Source organism: Strigops habroptila, chromosome 4 (genome assembly GCF_004027225.2).
Source record: "Strigops habroptila isolate Jane chromosome 4, bStrHab1.2.pri, whole genome shotgun sequence".
NCBI lineage: Eukaryota > Metazoa > Chordata > Aves > Psittaciformes > Psittacidae > Strigops > Strigops habroptila.
This window is the reverse complement of record NC_046358.1, coordinates 2297927-2316938: the sequence shown is the minus strand read 5'-3', so window position 1 is coordinate 2316938 and position 19012 is coordinate 2297927. Positions and strand designations below refer to the sequence as shown.

Here is a 19012-nt window from a genome sequence, read left to right as displayed (position 1 = left end):
ATCCTTTCAAAGATGATGAAGGAAAGAGAAATGGAAGGGGTACAAATTAACTCAAACAGAAAAAATGGCAAAGGAACCCAATGACTGGGACACAGCTCAACCAGGATCTTGTCAATGCACAGGGAGGGAACAGACAGAGTTCTGGCTGAACTTAGGTAAGGTTGAGAGGAAGGGTAAGAATAGAGGAGTGAAGGAATTCGTAGAATCGTAGAATCACAGACTGGTTTGGGCTTAAAGGGACGTTAAAGCTCATTCAGTTTCAAACCCCTGCCAAGGGCAGGAATACTTTCCACTAGGCCGGGTTTCTGGACCATGGCCAGAGCTCCCCCACGGCCTCTCTCTCAGACCTTCCCCAGGCAAAGAGCTCTCCCAAAGCACCACAACACTCGGCTGCTCAGCCAAAGGAGACACAGTTTATTCACTGGGGCCACGGCCATGAGGCTCATTGCAACGGGGAACACAGCTCAGGCCTCCCCCTCCCCAGCAGTGCCTGGGACACTGCTCTCCATCTGGATGCCCTCGGGCGCGGGGCTCTCCTCCTTGCTCCTCACTCCTCGCTTTCTCTTCAAACACTCGGCGCAGGGCGACATTGATGGAGCCTCGGAAGCGACGCTGCCGACAGCTCCCCACCAGGAAGTAAATGACTGGGTTCACGCTGCTGTTCAGCAGAGCCAGCGCAAGAGTCACGTTCTGAAGAACTACATCATTCGAAAATGAAAGATGAAAGAAAGCATTTACAATGAAAGGCATCCCAAAGGCAAAGAAGAAGATGACATTGAGCACAACAGCAACATAGAGTTTCCCCAGGTGCCGTCTCTGTGAGCAGCATCGGAGCCTGATGACCATGGCCACGTTGGAAATCAACATCATTAATGACAAAATCGCAGAATACACAATGAACACACCCACAAATAGCATGTAATATCTTTGACCAAATAGAAAGCAAAGATAATATGACAAAATGAAAGCCCCGACGCTGGCCCAGAGCACCCCACTCACTATTCCTGACAAGTGCTTTGGGCGGTGGCAGCGGTACCAGATTGGGAAGATGACGGAGACACAGCGCTCCATGCTGATGGCTGTCAGGAGACCCAGGCTGCTAAGGAGAAAGAACTCGCACAGAAATTCAAATGCATATAAGTAATTCATGTGTAAACGAATAAAGGTATCCAAGTCATAACAACTAATTTTTAAGCTCGAAATTACCAATCTGCCCAGAAAAAACAGGAGAAGCTGAGAGAAGTCAGCAACTGCCAGATTTAGGATGTAGACTGTGAAAGGGTTCCGCTTCATCTGGAAGCCCAGGAACCACAAGACTATCCCGTTCCCCAGCATTCCAAAGACACAGATCCCCATACAGACAACTGAAAAAACCATAATTCCATCAAAAAGATGTTCGCATTCATATTCGAAATATCCCTCATAGTTCTCGTATCCAGAATTCGTGTCATTCGCAAAGAGGTCTGTTGTGGTGGTCTCATCCATGGCAAAAAACCCTGCTCTGGGTGGCTGCCTTCTGCCTCTCTCACCACCTCCTAGGAGACACAAGGAATCAGAAGGAAATGGTGGCCATCGGCGTTCCCCGCACTCACCATCTCTCCCCACAGCCCCACGCCAGCCCCAGGCTGCTCCACGAAGGACCCGTCCCCTGTCGTGCCCAGCACAGGCTCCCACCCCTCCAGCCCTGACCCTGCCATGGAGGCATCTCCCGTCTCCCGTCCCTGGTCTCCTACCTCCTGGTGCTCCTGGGAACAGTGCTGCTGCAGGAGCTCCAGCACAGGGGCCTCCAGCCTTGGCAGCACAAATGCTGCGGCGATGGTTGCGTGGCCACCCCGCTCTGCTGCGTCGTGTTCCTCGTGCCTGGGGAGCAGAGCTTTGCCCAGAGATCACCTCCCGTGCTCAGGAGACACCCCTCACAATCTCGCCGCATCGGTGACAGCTTCCCCTCACATGTCCCATGGACGGCGATCTTGTCAGTAGGAGCTGGGCACGTCACCCCCTGCCTCTCCTCCCCCCAGCTTTTCACCAGGAGGTGCTGATCTCTTATGATCCCATAAGAAAGCGTCTCCGATTCCATAAAGCATCCTTTGAAAAACCCTTTTCCTAGATCTAGAAGTCTGAAGAAGGAGGGACTGTCAACAACGGGGATGAATGAGCAGGAACTCCTCGGAAGTCACTGACAGACTCATGGCCTCAACACTCCTCCTTCTTCCCATCCTCCCTGAGGTGAAGAACCAACCCTGGTCATGCCCATCCCTCCCTCTGCCCCCAAGGCCTGATCCTGCACCCACTCCCTGCACCCAAGATGCCAAGAGAGTGCCCTCAGCAGCAGCCAATGAGGCAGAGCATGGCCTTGTGTCAACTTGCCATGAGAAATCACCGTTCCTCAGATACAGAACATCACGAGGGCTTTGCCCACTGCCTCTAATCACATCCCTGATGTGCATGTGTCTCCTCTGAGATTACATTTTGTGGGGTGCATAGTGCTGCAAATGTGCTTTTATCTGCAAGTGGTTTCAGCTCCTGAGGCACGAGGAACACGCCAGAGCAGAGCGGGGTGGCCACAGAACCATCACATTTCCTTGCCTTTCCTTGCCTTGCCTTGCCTTGAATTGCCTTGCTTTCCCTTTCCTTCCTTCTGCTTCCCTTGCCTTGCTTTCCCTTCCCTTCCCTTCCCTTCCCTTGCCTTCCCTTTGTCTTTCCCTTCCCTTTCTCTTTCCCTTCCCTTTGCCTTTCCCTTCCCTTTGCCTTCCCTTGCCTTCATTTCATTTCCCTTCCCTTCCCTTCCCTTCCCTTCCCTTCCCTTCCCTTCCCTTCCCTTCCCTTCCCTTCCCTTCCCTTCCCTTCCCTTCCCTTCCCTTCCCTTCCCTTCCCTTCCATTCCCTTCCCTTCCCTTCCCTTCCCTTCCCTTCCCTTGCTTTCCCTTCCTTTCCCTTCCCTTCCCTTCCCTTCCCTTCCCTTCCCTTCCCTTCCCTTCCCTTCCCTTCCCTTCCCTTCCCTTCCCTTCCCTTCCCTTCCCTTCCCTTCCCTTCCCTTCCCTTCCCTTCCCTTCCCTTCCCTTCCCTTCCCTTCCCTTCCCTGTCTTCCGTTTGCCTTCCCTTTGTCTTTCCATTTCCTCTTATTTTCTTCCCTTTCCTTCCCTGCCCTTCACTTCATCTTTGCTGTTCCCTTTCCCATTCCCTTTCCCTTTCCCTTTCTCCCTGGCTTTCCTTGCTTTTCCTTTTGCCTTTCCTTGCCTTTCCTTTTGCCTTGCCTTTTGCCTTGCCTTGACTTTACTTGCCTTTTAACTATTCTTTCCTTCTTCCACCCTTTCTCTAAGCCTCTCGCTCTTTCTTCTTTCACTCTTTCTTTCCTGCTTCATCACTCTCTCACTCTCCAAATTGAAGTGTTTCTCTTTCCCTTCTCCTCTACACCACAAATCCCTCCAAGCACCCATACAGGGGTTCTCCTTGACTTCCTCGTCACTGCAGCCCCTCTTCCAGAACCTCGCCTTGCTGGGACAAGAGATGTGACCAGAACTCCCCCACGGCCTCTCTCTCAGACCTTCCCCAAGCAATGAGCTCCCCCAAAGCACCACAACATTCGGCTGCTCAGCCAAAGGAGACACAGTTTATTCACTGGGGCCACGGCCATGAGGCTCATTGCAACGGGGAGCACAGCTCAGGCCTCCCCCTCCCCAGCAGTGCCTGGGACACTGCTCTCCATCCGGATGCCCTCGGGCACGGGGCTCTCCTCCTTGCTCCTCACTCCTCGCTTTCTCTTCAAACACTCGGCTCAGGGCGACTTTGATGGAGCCTCGGAAGCGGTGCTGCTGACAGCTCCCCACCAGGAAGTAAATGACTGGATTCACGCTGCTGTTCAGCAGAGTCGGCACAAGAGTCACTTTCAGAAGATCTACATCATTCGAAAATGAAAGATGAAGGAAAGCAAGTACAATGAAGGGCATCCCAAAGACAAAGAAGAAGATGACATTGAGCACAACAGCAACATAGAGTTTCCCCAGGTGCCGTCTCTGTGAGCCACATCGGAGCCTGATGACCATGGCCGCGTTGGAAATCAACATCATTAATGACAAAATCACTGAATACCCAATGAACACACCCGCAAATACCGTGCAATATCTTTGACCAAATAGAAAGCAAAGATAACATGACAAAATGAAAGCCCCGACGCTGGCCCAGAGCACCCCACTCACGATGCCTGATAAGTGCTTTGGGCGGTGGCAGCGATACCAGATTGGGAAGATGACAGAGACACAGCGCTCCATGCTGATGGCTGTCAGGAGACTCAGGCTGCTAAGGAGAAAGAAGTGGCACAGAAATGCAACTGCATCTTGAAAATTGAAGTAAAAATCAAAAAAAGAATTCAATTTATAACAAAGTTTTGTTATGTTGAGAATTGCCAATTTGTCCAGAAAATACAGGAGAAGCAGAGAGAAGTCAGCAACTGCCAGATTTAGGATGTAGACTGTGAAAGGGTTCCGCTTCATCTGGAAGCCCAGGAACCACAAGACTATCCCATTCCCCACCATTCCAAAGACAGAGATCCCCATACAGACAACTGAAACCACCATAATTCCGTCAAATGAAAATTCACATTCGTAATCAAAATATCCCTCATTGTTCTCATATCCGGAATTTGTTTAATTCTGAAGGAGGTCTGTTGTGTTGGTCTCCTCCATGGTGAATAACACTGCTCTGGGGGGCTGCCTTCTGCCTCTCTCACCACCTCCTAGGAGACACAAGGAATCAGAAGGAAATGGTGGCCATCGGCGTTCCCCGCACTCACCATCGCTCCCCACAGCCCCACGCCAGCCCCAGGCTGCTCCACGAAGGACCCCTCCCCTGTCGTGCCCAGCACAGGCTCCCACCCCTCCAGCCCTGACCCTGCCCAGGAGGCATCTCCCATCTCCCGTCCCTGGTCTCCTACCTCCTGGTGCTCCTGGGAACAGTGCTGCTGCAGGAGCTCCAGCACAGGGGCCTCCAGCCTCGGCAGCGCAAAGGCTGCGGTGATGGTTGCGTGGCCACCCCGCTCTGCTCCGGCATGTTCCTCGTGCCTGGGGAGCAGAGCTTTGCCCAGAGATCACCTCCCGTGCTCAGCAGACACCCCTCACAATCTCGCCACATCGGTGACAGCTTCCCCTCACATGTCCCATGGACGGCGATCTTGTCAGTAGGAGCTGGGCACGTCACCCCCTGCCTCTCCTCCCAACAGCTTTTCACCAGGAGGTGCTGATATCTTATGATCCCATAAGAAAGCGTCTCCGATTCCATAAAGCTTTCTTTCAAAACCCTTCTCCTAGATCTAGAACTCTGAAGAAGGAGGGACTGTCAACAACGGGGATGAATGAGCAGGAACTCCTCGGAAGTCACTGGCAGACTCATGGCCTCAACACTCCTCCTTCTTCCCATCCTCCCTGAGGTGCACAACCAAGCCTGGTCATGCCCATCCCTCCCTCTGGCCCTCCAGGCCTGATCCTGCACCCACTCCCTGCACCCAAGATGCCAAGAGAGTGCCCTCAGCAGCAGCCAATGAGGCAGAGCATGGCCTTGTGTCAACTTGCCATGAGAAATCACCGTTCCTCAGATACAGAACATCACGAGGGCTTTGCCCATTGCCCCTAATCACATCCCTGATGTGCATGTGTCTCCTCTGAGATTACATTTTGTGGGGTACATAGTGCTGCAAATGTGCTTTTATCTACAAGTGTTTCAGCTCCTGAGGCACGAAGAACACGCCAGAGCAGAGCGGAGTGGCCACAGAACCATCATCTTTCCTTGCCTTGACTTGCTTTTATTTCCCTTGCCTTCCCTTGCCTTGCCTTGCCCTGGGCTTTGCCTTGTCTTGCCTTGCCTTGCCTTGCCTTGCCTTGCCTTGCCTTGCCTTCCCTTCCCTTCCCTTCCTTTACCTTGCCTTGTCTTGCCTTGCTTTCCCTTGCTTTCCCTTCTCTTGCTTTTTGTTTTCTATTATTTTCTTTTCTTTCCTTCCCTATTCTTCTCTTTAATTTTCCTCTATCTTTTGCCTTTCCCTTTCCCTTTCTCCTTGACTTTCCATTCTTTCCCTTGCCTTTCTTTGACTTTCCTTTTGCCTTGCCTTTTGCCTTGCCTTACCTTTACTTGCCTTTTCCTTTTCCTTCCTTCTTTCACTCTAGCTCTAACCCTCTCGCTCTTTCTTCTTTCACTCTTTCTTTCCCGCTTCATTGCTCTCTCACTCTGCTAACTGTAGTGTTTCTCTTTCCCTTCTCCTCTACACCACAAATCCCCCCAGGCACCCATCCAGGGGTTCTCCTTGGCTTCCTCGTCTTTGCAGCCCCTCTTCCAAAGCCTCGCTGTGCTGAGACAAGAGATGTGGCCAGAGCTCCCCCATGGCCTCTCTCTCAGACCTTCCCCAGGCAAAGAGCTCCCCCAAAGCACCACAACACTCGGCTGCTCAGCCAAAGGAGACACAGTTTATTTGCCAGGGCCACAGCCATGAGGCTTATTGCAACAGGGAGCACAGCTCAGGCCTCCCCCTCCTCTGCAGTGCGTGGGACACTGCTCTCCATCCGGATGCCCTCGGGCACGGGGCTCTCCTCCTTGCTCCTCACTCCTCGCTTTCTCTTCAAACACTCGGCGCAGGGCGACGTTGATGGAGCCTCGGAAGCGACGCTGCCGACAGCTCCCCACCAGGAAGTAAATGACTGGGTTCACGCTGCTGTTCAGCAGAGCCAGCGCAAGAGTCACGTTCTGAAGAACTACATCATTCGAAAATGAAAGATGAAAGAAAGCATTTACAATGAAAGGCATCCCAAAGGCAAAGAAGAAGATGACATTGAGCACAACAGCAACATAGAGTTTCCCCAGGTGCCGTCTCTGTGAGCAGCATCGGAGCCTGATGACCATGGCCACGTTGGAAATCAACATCATTAATGACAAAATCGCAGAATACACAATGAACACACCCACAAATAGCATGTAATATCTTTGACCAAATAGAAAGCAAAGATAATATGACAAAATGAAAGCCCCGACGCTGGCCCAGAGCACCCCACTCACTATTCCTGACAAGTGCTTTGGGCGGTGGCAGCGGTACCAGATTGGGAAGATGACGGAGACACAGCGCTCCATGCTGATGGCTGTCAGGAGACCCAGGCTGCTAAGGAGAAAGAACTCGCACAGAAATTCAAATGCATATAAGTAATTCATGTGTAAACGAATAAAGGTATCCAAGTCATAACAACTAATTTTTAAGCTCGAAATTACCAATCTGCCCAGAAAAAACAGGAGAAGCTGAGAGAAGTCAGCAACTGCCAGATTTAGGATGTAGACTGTGAAAGGGTTCCGCTTCATCTGGAAGCCCAGGAACCACAAGACTATCCCGTTCCCCAGCATTCCAAAGACACAGATCCCCATACAGACAACTGAAAAAACCATAATTCCATCAAAAAGATGTTCGCATTCATATTCGAAATATCCCTCATAGTTCTCGTATCCAGAATTCGTGTCATTCGCAAAGAGGTCTGTTGTGGTGGTCTCATCCATGGCAAAAAACCCTGCTCTGGGTGGCTGCCTTCTGCCTCTCTCACCACCTCCTAGGAGACACAAGGAATCAGAAGGAAATGGTGGCCATCGGCGTTCCCCGCACTCACCATCTCTCCCCACAGCCCCACGCCAGCCCCAGGCTGCTCCACGAAGGACCCGTCCCCTGTCGTGCCCAGCACAGGCTCCCACCCCTCCAGCCCTGACCCTGCCATGGAGGCATCTCCCATCTCCCGTCCCTGGTCTCCTACCTCCTGGTGCTCCTGGGAACAGTGCTGCTGCAGGAGCTCCAGCACAGGGGCCTCCAGCCTCGGCAGCACAAAGGCTGCAGTGATGGTTGTGTGGCCACTCCGCTCTGCTGCGTCATGTTGCTCATGCCTGGGGAGCAGAGCTTTGCCCAGAGATCACCTCCCGTGCTCAGGAGACACCCCTCACAATCTCACCACATCGGTGACAGCTTCCCCTCACATGTCCCATGGACGGCGATCTTGTCAGTAGGAGCTGGGCACGTCACCCCCTGCCTCTCCTCCCAACAGCTTTTCACCAGGAGGTGCTGATCTCTTATGATCCAATAAGAAAGCATCTCCGATTCCATAAAGCATCCTTTGAAAAATGCTTTTCCTAGATCTAGAACTCTGAAGAAGGAGGGACTGTCAACAACGGGGATGAATGAGCAGGAACTCCTCGGAAGTCACTGGCAGACTCATGGCCTCAACACTCCTCCTTCTTCCCATCCTCCCTGAGGTTCAGAACCAAGCCTCGTCATGCCCATCCCTCCCTCTGGCCCCCCAGGCCAGATCCTGCACCCACTCCCTGCACCCAAGATGCCAAGAGAGTGCCCTCAGCAGCAGCCAATGAGGCAGAGCATGGCCTTGTGTCAACTTGCCATGAGAAATCACCGTTCCTCAGATACAGAACATCACGAGGGCTTTGCCCACTGCCCCTAATCACATCCCTGATGTGCATGTGTCTCCTCTGAGATTACATTTTGTGGGGTGCATAGTGCTGCAAATGTGCTTTTATCTGCAAGTGGTTTCAGCTCCTGAGGCAGGAGGAACACGCCAGAGCAGAGCGGGGTGGCCACAGGAGTATCATCTTTCCTTGCCTTGCCTTGCCTTACCTTACATTACCTTGTCTTGCCTTGCCTTCCCTTGCCTTGCCTTGCCCTACCTTGAATTGCCTTGCTTTCCCTTCCCTTCCTTCTGCTTCCCTTGCCTTGCTTTCCCTTCCCTTCCTTCTGCTTCCCTTGCCTTGCTTTCCCTTCCCTTCCCTTCCCTTCCCTTCCCTTCCCTTCCCTTCCCTTCCCTTCCCTTCCCTTCCCTTCCCTTCCCTTCCCTTCCCTTCCCTTCCCTTCCCTTCCCTTCCCTTCCCTTCCCTTCCCTTCCCTTCCCTTCCCCTCCCTTCCCTTCCCTTCCCTTCCCTTCCCTTCCCTTCCCTTCCCTTCCCTTCCCTTCCCTTCCCTTCCCTTCCCTTCCCTTCACCTTCCCTTGCCTTCTCTTGCCTTGCCTTGCCTTCCCTTCCCTTCCCTTCCCTTCCCTTCCCTTCCCTTCCCTTCCCTTCCCTTCCCTTCCCTTCCCTTCCCTTCCCTTCCCTTCCCTTCCCTTCCCTTCCCTTCCCTTCCCTTCCCTTCCCTTCCCTTCCCTTCCCTTCCTTCCCTTCCCTTGTCTTCCCTTCCCTTCCCTTCCCTTCCCTTCCCTTCCCTTCCCTTCCCTTCCCTTCCCTTCCCTTCCCTTCCCCTCCCTTCCCTCCCCTTCCCTTCAATTCCCTTCCCTTCAATTCCCTTCCCTTGCCTTGCCTTGCCTTGCCTTGCCTTGCCTTGCCTTGCCTTGCCTTCCCTTCCCTTCCCTTCCCTTCCCTTCCCTTCCCTTTCCTTGCCTTCACTTCCCTTCCCTTCCCTTCCCTTCCCTTCCCTTCCCTTCCCTTCCCTTCCCTTCCCTTCCCTTCCCTTCCCTTCCCTTCCCTTCCCTTCCTTTGCCTTGCCTTCTCTTGCCTTGCTTTCCCTTTCTTTCCCCTCTCTTGCTTTCCCTTTTCTATTATTTCCTTTCCTTTCCTTCCCTATTCTTCACTTTAACTTTCCTCTATCCTTTCCTTATCCTTTTCCCTTTCCCTTTCCCTTTCCCTTTCCCTTTCCCTTTCCCTTTCCCTTTCCCTTTCCCTTTCCCTTTCTCCTTGACTTTCCTTGCTTTCCCTTGCCTTTCCTTGTCTTTCCTTTTGCCTTGCCTTTTGCCTTGCCTTGCCTTTACTTGCCTTTTCCTTTTCCTTCCTTCTTTCACTCTTGCTCTAACCCTCTCGCTCACTCTTCTTTCACTCTTTCTTTCCCGCTTCGTCGCTCTCTCACTCTGCAAACTGCAGTGTTTCTCTTTCCCTTCTCCTCTACACCACAAATCGCCCCAGGCGATTCTCCTTGGCTTGCCCGTCATTACAGCCCCTCTTCCAAAGCCTCGCCATGCTGGAACAAGAGATGTGGCCAGAGCTCCCCCATGGCCTCTCTCTCAGGCCTTCCCCAGGCAAAGAGCTCCCCCAAAGCACCACAACACTCAGCTGCTCAGCCAAAGTAGACACAGTTTATTTACTGGGGCCACGGCCATGAGGCTCATTGCAACGGGGAAGCACAGCTCAGGCCTCCCCCTCCTCTGCAGTGCGTGGGACACCGCTCTCCATCCGGATGCCCTCAGGCGCGGGGCTCTACTCCTCGCTCCTCGCTTTCTCTTCAAACACTCGGTGCAGGGCGACTTTGATGGAGCCTCGGAAGCAGCGCTGCCAGCAGCTCGCCACCAGGAAGTAAATGACTGGATCCACGCTGCTGTTCAGCAGAGCCAGCACAATAATCCCTTTCGGAAGAAATATTTCACTTGAATGTGAAAGCTGAAGGAGAGAATTTACAATGAAAGGCATCCCAAAGGCAAAGAAGAAGATGACATTGAACACAACAGCAACATAGAGTTTCCCCAGGTGCCGTCTCTGTGAGCCGCATCGGAGCCTGATGACCATGGACGTGTTGGAAATCAACATCATTAATGACAAAATCACTGAATAAACAATGAGCACACCCGCAAATACAATGTAATATCTTCAAAAAAATATAAAGCAAAGATAATATGACAAAATGAAAGCCCCGACGCTGGCCCAGAGCACCCCACTCACGATGCCTGATAAGTGCTTTGGGAGGTGGTACCGATACCAGATTGGGAAGACGACGGAGACAAAGCAGTCCGTGCTGATGGCTGTCAGGAGACTCAGGCTGTTAAAGAGAAGGAAGTGGCACAGAAGTGCAACTGCATCTTGAAACTTGAAGTAAAAAACCAAAAGAGATTTCAACTTATAACAAATTTTTGTTATGTTGAAAATTCCCAATATGAGCAGAAAATACAGGAGAAGCAGAGAGAAGTCAGCAACTGCCAGATTTAGGATGTAGACTGTAATAGGGTTCCGCTTCATCTGGAAGCCCAGGAACCACAAGACTATCCCATTCCCCACCATTCCAAAGACACAGATCCCCATACAGACAACTAAAACCACCATAATTCCATCAACTGAAAATTCACATTCGTAATCAATATATCCCTCATAGTTCTCGTATCCAGAATTCGTGTCATTCTGAAGGAGGTCTGTTGTGTTCGTCTCCTCCATGGTGAATAACTCTGCTCTGGGTGGCTGCCTTCTACCTCTCTCACCACCTCCTAGGAGACACAAGGAATCAGAAGGAAATGGTGGCCATCGGCGTTCCCCGCACTCACCATCTCTCCCCACAGCCCCACGCCAGCCCCAGGCTGCTCCACGAAGGACCCGTCCCCTGTCGTGCCCAGCACAGGTCCCACCCTTCCAGCTCTGACCCTGCCCAGGAGGCATCTCCCATCTCCCGCCCCCCGTCTCCTACCTCCAGGTGCTCCTGGGAACAGTGCTGCTGCAGGAGCTCCAGCACAGAGGCCTCCAGCCTCGGCAGCACAAAGCCTCCGGCGATGGTTGCGTGGCCACCCCTCTCCGCTGCGTCATGTTCCTCGTGCCTGGGGAGCAGAGCTTTGCCCAGAGATCACCTCCCGTGCTCAGCAGACACCCCTCACAATCTCGCCACATCGGTGACAGCTTCCCCTCACATGTCCCATGGACGGCGATCTTGTCAGTAGGAGCTGGGAGCGTCACCCCCTGCCTCTCCTCCCAACAGCTTTTCACCAGGAGGTGCTGATATCTTATGATCTAATAAGAAAGAGTCTCCGATTCCATAAAGCATCCTTTGAAAACCCTTTTCCTAGATCTAGAACTCTGAAGAAGGAGGGACTGTCAACAACGGGGATGAATGAGCAGGAACTCCTCGGAAGTCACTGGCAGACTCATGGCCTCAACACTCCTCCTTCTTCCCATCCTCCCTGAGGTGCACAACCAAGCCTGGTCATGCCCATCCCTCCCTCTGGCCCTCCAGGCCAGATCCTGCACCCACTCCCTGCACCCAAGATGCCAAGAGAGTGCCCTCAGCAGCAGCCAATGAGGCAGAGCATGGCCTTGTGTCAACTTGCCATGAGAAATCACCGTTCCTCAGATACAGAACATCACGAGGGCTTTGCCCACTGCCCCTAATCACATCCCTGATGTGCATGTGTCTGCTCTGAGATTACATTTTGTAAGGTACATAGTGCTGCAAATGTGCTTTTATCTACAAGTGGTTTCAGCTCCTGAGGCAGGAGGAACATGCCAGAGCAGAGTGGGGTGGCCACAGAACCATCATCTTTCCTTGCCTTGCCTTGCTTTCATTTCCCTTGCCTTGCCTTGCCTTGGCTTGCCTTGCCTTGCCTTGCCTTGCCTTCCCTTCCCCTCCCTTCCCTTCCCTTCCCCTCCCTTCCCTTCCCTTTCTTTACCTTACCTTGCTTTCCCTTGCTTTCCCTTTCTTTCCCTTCTCTTCCTTTCCCTTTTCTATTATTTTCTTTTCTTTCCTTCCCTATTCTTCTCTTTAACTTTCCTCTATCCTTTGCCTTTCCCTTTCCCTTTCTCCTTGACTTTCCATTCTTTCCCTTGCCTTTCTTTGACTTTCCTTTTGCCTTGCCTTTTGCCTTGCCTTGCCTTTACTTGCCTTTTCCTTTTCCTTCCTTCTTTCACTCTAGCTCTAACCCTCTCGCTCTTTCTTCTTTCACTCTTTCTTTCCCGCTTCATCGCTCTCTCACTCTCCAAAACTGCAGTGTTTCTCTTTCCCTTCTCCTCTACACCACAAATCCCCCCAGGCACCCATCCAGGGGTTCTCCTTGGCTTCCTCGTCTTTGCAGCCCCTCTTCCAGAGCCTCGCCATGCTGAGACAAGAGATGTGGCCAGAGCTCCCCCATGGCCTCTCTCTCAGACCTTCCCCAGGCAAAGAGCTCCCCCAAAGCACCACAACACTTGGCTGCTCAGCCAAAGGAGACACAGTTTATTTGCCAGGGCCACAGCCATGAGGCTTATTGCAACGGGGAGCACAGCTCAGGCCTCCCCCTCCCCAGCAGTGCCTGGGACACTGCTCTCCATCCGGATGCCCTCGGGCACGGGGCTCTCCTCCTTGCTCCTCACTCCTCGCTTTCTCTTCAAACACTCGGCTCAGGGCTACTCTGATGGAGCCTCGGAAGCGGCGCTGCTGACAGCTCCCCACCAGGAAGTAAATGACTGGATTCACGCTGCTGTTTAGCATAGCCAGCACAAGAGTCACTGCCTGAAGAAATAAATCACCCGAATGTAAAAGCTGAAGGAAACCATTTACAATGAAGGGTATCCCAACGGCAAAGAAGAAGATGACATTGAGCACAACAGCAACATAGAGTTTCCCCAGGTGCCGTCTCTGTGAGCCACATCGGAGCCTGATGACCATGGCCACATTGGAAATCAACATCATTAATGACAAAATCACTGAATACACCATGGACACACCTGAAAATACTGTGTAACATCTTTGACCAAACAGAAAGCAGAGATAAATAGAAGAAATGAAAGCCCCGACGCTGGCCCAGAAAACCCCACTCACGATGCCTGATAAGTGCTTTGGGCGGTGGCAGCGATACCAGATTGGGAAGATGACAGAGACACAGCGCTCCATGCTGATGGCTGTCAGGAGACCCAAGCTGCTAAGGAGAAAGAACTCGCACAGAAATTCAAATGCATCTAAAAAATTATTGTAGAAAGAAACAAAAGAATCCAAATCATAACCAATTATTGTTATGTTGAAATTTCCCAATATGAGAAGAAAAAACAGGAGAAGCTGAGAGAAGTCAGCAACTGCCAGATTTAGGATGTAGACTGTGAAAGGGTTCCGCTTCATCTGGAAGCCCAGGAACCACAACACTATCCCGTTCCCCACCATTCCAAAGACACAGATCCCCATACAGACAACTGAAAAGGCCATAATTCCATCAAATGAAAATTCATCATTGTATTCATGACATCCCTCATTGTTCTCATATCCAGAATTTGTTTCATTCTGAAGGAGGTCTGTTGTGTTGGTCTACTCCATGGAGAATAACCCTGCTCTGGGGGGCTCCCTTCTGCCTCTCTCACCACCTCCTAGGAGACACAAGGAATCAGAAGGAAATGGTGGCCATCGGCGTTCCCCGCACTCACCATCTCTCCCCACAGCCCCACGCCAGCCCCAGGCTGCTCCACGAAGGACCTCTCCCCCGTCGTGCCCAGCACAGGTCCCACCCTTCCAGCCCTGACCCTGCCCAGGAGGCATCTCCCATCTCCCGTCCCCGGTCTCCTACCTCCTGGTGCTCCTGGGAACAGTGCTGCTACAGGAGCTCCAGCACAGGGGCCTCCAGCCTCGGCAGCACAAAGGCTGCGGTGATGGTTGCGTGGCCACCCCGCTCTGCTCCAGCATGTTCCTCGTGCCTGGGGAGCAGAGCTTTGCCCAGAGATCACCTCCCGTGCTCAGCAGACACCCCTCACAATCTCGCCACATCGGTGACAGCTTCCCCTCACATGTCCCATGGACGGCGATCTTGTCAGTAGGAGCTGGGCACGTCACCCCCTGCCTCTCCTCCCCCCAGCTTTTCACCAGGAGGTGCTGATCTTTTATGATCCCATAAGAAAGAGTCTCCGATTCCATAAAGCATCCTTTGAAAACCCTTTTCCTAGATCTAGAACTCTGAAGAAGGAGGGACTGTCAACAACGGGGATGAATGAGCAGGAACTCCTCGGAAGTCACTGGCAGACTCATGGCCTCAACACTCCTCCTTCTTCCCATCCTCCCTGAGGTGCACAACCAAGCCTGGTCATGCCCATCCCTCCCTCTGGCCCCCCAGGCCAGATCCTGCACCCACTCCCTGCACCCAAGATGCCAAGAGAGTGCCCTCAGCAGCAGCCAATGAGGCAGAGCATGGCCTTGTGTCAACTTGCCATGAGAAATCACCGTTCCTCAGATACAGAACATCACGAGGGCTTTGCCCACTGCCTCTAATCACATCCCTGATGTGCATGTGTCTCCTCTGAGATTACATTTTGTGGGGTGCATAGTGCTGCAAATGTGCTTTTATCTGCAAGTGGTTTCAGCTCCTGAGGCAGGAGGAACACGCCAGAGCAGAGCGGGGTGGCCACAGAACCATCATCTTTCCTTGCCTTGCTTTGCCTTGCCTTGCCTTGAATTGCCTTGCTTTCCCTTTCCTTCCTTCTGCTTCCCTTGCCTTGCATTGCCTTGCCTAGCCTTCCCTTCCCTTCCCTTGCCTTCCCTTTGTCTTTCCCTTCCCTTTCTATTTCCCTTCCCTTTGCCTTTCCCTTCCCTTTGCCTTCCCTTGCCTTGCTTTCATTTTCCTTCCCTTCCTTTCCATTCCCTTCCCTTTCCCTTCCCTTCCCTTCCCTTCCCTTCCCTTCTCTTCCTTTCCCTTCTCCTTCCTTCCCTTCCCTTCCCTTCCCTTCCCTTCCCTTCCCTTCCCTTCCCTTCCCTTCCCTTCCCTTCCCTTCCCTTCCCTTCCCTTCCCTTCCCTTCCCTTCCCTTCCCTTCCGTTTGCCTTCCCTTTGTCTTTCCATTTCCTCTTATTTTCTTCCCTTTCCTTCCCTGCCCCTCACTTCATCTTTGATGTTCCCTTTCCCATTCCCTTTCCCTTTCCCTTTCTCCCTGGCTTTCCTTGCTTTTCCTTTTGCCTTTCCTTGCCTTTCCTTTTGCCTTGCCTTTTGCCTTGCCTTGACTTTACTTGCTTTTTAACTTTTCGTTCCTTCTTCCACCCTTTCTCTAACCCTCTCGCTCTTTCTTCTTTCACTCTTTCTTTCCCGCTTCATCACTCTCTCACTCTCCAAATTGAAGTGTTTCTCTTTCCCTTCTCCTCTACACCACAAATCCCCCCAAGCACCCATACAGGGGTTCTCCTTGACTTCCTCGTCACTGCAGCCCCTCTTCCAGAACCTCGCCTTGCTGGGACAAGAGATGTGACCAGAACTCCCCCACGGCCTCTCTCTCAGACCTTCCCCAAGCAATGAGCTCCCCCAAAGCACCACAACACTCAGCTGCTCAGCCAAAGGAGACACAGTTTATTCACTGGGGCCACGGCCATGAGACTCATTGCAACGGGGAGCACAACTCAGGCCTCCCCCTCCCCAGCAGTGCCTGGGACACTGCTCTCCATCCGGATGCCCTCAGGCGCGGGGCTCTCCTCCTCACTCCTCCCTTTCCCTTCAAACACTCGGCGCAGGGCGACTTTGATGGAGCCTCGGAAGCGGTGCTGCTGACAGCTCCCCACCAGGAAGTAAATGACTGGATTCACACTGCTGTTCAGCAGACCCAGCACAAGAGTCACTTTCCAAACAACTCCATTATCCGAAAATGAAAGACGAAGGAAAGTAATTACAATGAAGGGTATCCCAAAGGCAAAGAAGAAGATGACATTGAGCACAACAGCAACATAGAGTTTCCCCAGGTGCCGTCTCTGTGAGCCACATCGGAGCCTGATGACCATGGCCGCGTTGGAAATCAACATCATTAATGACAATATCACCGAATACACAATGAACACACCCGCAAAGGCCGTGTAATATCTTTGACCAAATAGAAAGCAAAGATAACATGACAAAATGAAAGCCCCGACGCTGGCCCAGAGCACCCCACTCACGATGCCTGATAAGTGCTTTGGGCGGTGGCAGCGATACCAGATTGGGAAGACAACGGAGACACAGCGCTCCATGCTGATGGCTGTCAGGAGACTCAGGCCGCTAATGACAAAGAAGTGGCTCAGAAATTCAAATGCATCTTGAAACTTGAAGTAAAAATCCAAAAAAGATTTCAACTTATAACAAATTTTTGTTATGTTGAAAATTCCCAATATGAGCAGAAAATACAGGAGAAGCAGAGAGAAGTCAGCAACTGCCAGATTTAGGATGTAGACTGTAATAGGGTTCCGCTTCATCTGGAAGCCCAGGAACCACAAGACTATCCCATTCCCCACCATTCCAAAGACACAGATCCCCATACAGACAACTAAAACCACCATAATTCCATCAAATGAAAATTCACATTCGTAATCAAAATATCCCTCATTGTTCTCATATCCAGAATTCGTGTCATTCGCAAAGAGGTCTGTTGTGTTGGTCTCCTCCATGGTGAATAACCCTGCTCTGGGTGGCTGCCTTCTGCCTCTCTCACCACCTCCTAGGAGACACAAGGAATCAGAAGGAAATGGTGGCCATCGGCGTTCCCCGCACTCACCATCTCTCCCCACAGCCCCACGCCAGCCCCAGGCTGCTCCACGAAGGACCCGTCCCCTGTCGTGCCCAGCACAGGCTCCCACCCCTCCAGCCCTGACCCTGCCATGGAGGCATATCCCGTCTCCCGTCCCCGGTCTCCTACCTCCTGGTGCTCCTGGGAACAGTGCTGCTACAGGAGCTCCAGCACAGGGGCCTCCAGCCTCGGCAGCGCAAAGGCTGCAGTGATGGTTGCATGGCCACCCCGCTCTGCTCCGGCATGTTCCTCGTGCCTGGGGAGCAGAGCTTTGCCCAGAGATCACCTCCCGTGCTCAGCAGACACCCCTCACAATCTCGCCGCATCGGTGACAGCTTCCCCTCACATGTCCCATGGACGGCGATCTTGTCAGTAGGAGCTGGGCACGTCACCCCCTGCCTCTCCTCCCAACACCTTTCACCAGGAGGTGCTGATCTCTTATGATCCAATAAGAAAGCATCTCTGATTCCGTAAAGCATCCTTTGAAAACCCTTTTCCTAGATCTAGAACTCTGAAGAAGGAGGGACTGTCAACAACGGGGATGAATGAGCAGGAACTCCTCGGAAGTCACTGGCAGATTCATGGCCTCAACACTCCTCCTTCTTCCCATCCTCCCTGAGGTGCAGAACCAAGCCTGGTCATGCCCATCCCTCCCTCTTGCCCCCAAGCCTGGTCCTGCACCCACTCCCTGCACCCAAGGTGCCAAGAGAGTGCCCTCAGCAGCAGCCAATGAGGCAGAGCATGGCCTTGTGTCAACTTGCCATGAGAAATCACCGTTCCTCAGATACAGAACATCATGAGGGCTTTGCCCACTGCCTCTAATCACATCCTTGATGTACATATGTCTCCTCAGAGATTACATTTTGTGGGGTAGATAGTGCTGCAAATGTGCTTTTATCTACAAGTGTTTCAGCTCCTGAGGCACGAAGAACACGCCAGAGCAGAGCGGGGTGGCCACAGAACCATCATCTTTCCTTGCCTTGCCTTGCTTTCATTTCCCTTGCCTTACCTTGCCTTGCCTTGCCTTGAATTACCTTGCTTTCCCTTCCCTTCCTTCTGCTTCCCTTGCCTTGCTTTCCCTTCCCTTCCCTTCCCTTTGCTTGTCTTGCCTTGCCTTCCCTTCGCTTCCCTTGCCTTCCCTTGCCTTCCCTTGCCTTCCCTTGCCTTCCCTTGCCTTCCCTTGCCTTCCCTTCCCTTCCCTTCCCTTCCCTTCCCTTCCCTTCCCTTCCCTTCCCTTCCCTTCCCTTCCCTTCCCTTCCCTTCCCTTCCCTTCCCTTCCCTTCCCTTCCCTTCCCTTCGCCTTTCCATTTCCTATTATTTTCTTCCCTTTCCTTCCCTGTCCGTCGCTTCATCTTTGCTGTTCCCTTTCCCGTTCTCTTGCCTTTTCCCTTTCTTCCTGGCTTTCTTGCCTTTCCTTTTGCCTTGCCTTTTGCCTTGTCTTGCCTTTACTTGCCTTTTTCCTTTTCCTTCCCTCTTCCACCCTTTCTCTAACCCTCTCGCTCTTTCTTCTTTCACTCTTTCTTTCCCTCTTCATCACTCTCTCACTCTCCAGATTGCAGTGTTTCTCTTTCCCTTCTCCTCTACACCACAAATCCCCCCAAGCACCCACCCAGGGGTTCTCCTTGGCTTCCTCGTCACTGCAGCATCTCTTCCAGAGCCTCGCCATGCTGGAACAAGAGACGTGGCCAGAGCTCCCCCAGAGCCTCTCTCTCAAGCCTTCCACAGGCAAAGAGCTCCCCCAAAGCACCACAACATTCGGCTGCTCAGCCAAAGGAGTCACAGTTTATTCACTGGGGCCATGGCCATGAGGCTCATTGCAACGGGGAGCACAGCTCAGGCCTCC

The 19012-nt window shown here is 52.5% G+C and overlaps 5 protein-coding genes across 5 annotated transcripts; all 5 read right to left on the bottom strand.

Annotated features, from left to right (window-relative positions):
- Window positions 1–414: 414 nt before the first annotated feature.
- On the bottom strand, window positions 415–1485 carry LOC115607754 (proto-oncogene Mas-like). Its single transcript, XM_030485395.1, has one exon. It carries the CDS (start codon window positions 1483–1485, stop codon window positions 415–417), a length of 1071 nt encoding a protein of 356 aa, XP_030341255.1.
- A 2125-nt stretch (window positions 1486–3610) lies between these two features.
- Window positions 3611–4681, bottom strand: LOC115607753 (proto-oncogene Mas-like). Its single transcript, XM_030485394.1, is given in 1 exon segment — window positions 3611–4681. A coding segment is annotated over 1 exon segment (1071 nt).
- A 1768-nt stretch (window positions 4682–6449) lies between these two features.
- On the bottom strand, window positions 6450–7520 carry LOC115607752 (proto-oncogene Mas-like). Its single transcript, XM_030485393.1, has one exon. It carries the CDS (start codon window positions 7518–7520, stop codon window positions 6450–6452), a length of 1071 nt encoding a protein of 356 aa, XP_030341253.1.
- A 2682-nt stretch (window positions 7521–10202) lies between these two features.
- LOC115607751 (mas-related G-protein coupled receptor member D-like) lies at window positions 10203–13851 on the bottom strand. The gene is made up of 4 exons (XM_030485392.1): window positions 12986–13851; window positions 11336–11521; window positions 10662–10758; window positions 10203–10382 (listed from the first exon to the last, which is right to left on the bottom strand). The coding sequence occupies exons 1-4, from the start codon at window positions 13849–13851 to the stop codon at window positions 10203–10205; spliced, it is 1329 nt and encodes a 442-aa protein (XP_030341252.1).
- A 2185-nt stretch (window positions 13852–16036) lies between these two features.
- On the bottom strand, window positions 16037–17050 carry LOC115607750 (proto-oncogene Mas-like). The gene has a single exon (XM_030485390.1). It carries the CDS (start codon window positions 17048–17050, stop codon window positions 16037–16039), a length of 1014 nt encoding a protein of 337 aa, XP_030341250.1.
- Window positions 17051–19012: the final 1962 nt, after the last annotated feature.

What these genes read in the sequence shown, in the direction of transcription:
- LOC115607754 (XM_030485395.1), bottom strand. Translation starts at nt 1,485, where the DNA reads ATGGATGAGACCACCACAACAGACCTCTTTGCGAATGACACGAATTCT.
- LOC115607751 (XM_030485392.1), bottom strand. Translation starts at nt 13,851, where the DNA reads ATGGGGATCTGTGTCTTTGGAATGGTGGGGAACGGGATAGTGTTGTGG. An exon ending in GATGGAGAGCAGTGTCCCAG is followed by an intron (nt 11,522 to 12,985) that starts GCACTGCTGGGG and finishes TCTGCTCCCCAG; the next exon opens with GCACGAGGAACATGACGCAG. An exon ending in CAAAGCACTTATCAGGCATC is followed by an intron (nt 10,383 to 10,661) that starts GTGAGTGGGGTG and finishes TCTCTCCTTCAG; the next exon opens with CTTTCACATTCAAGTGAAAT.
- LOC115607750 (XM_030485390.1), bottom strand. Translation starts at nt 17,050, where the DNA reads ATGGAGGAGACCAACACAACAGACCTCTTTGCGAATGACACGAATTCT.
- LOC115607752 (XM_030485393.1), bottom strand. Translation starts at nt 7,520, where the DNA reads ATGGATGAGACCACCACAACAGACCTCTTTGCGAATGACACGAATTCT.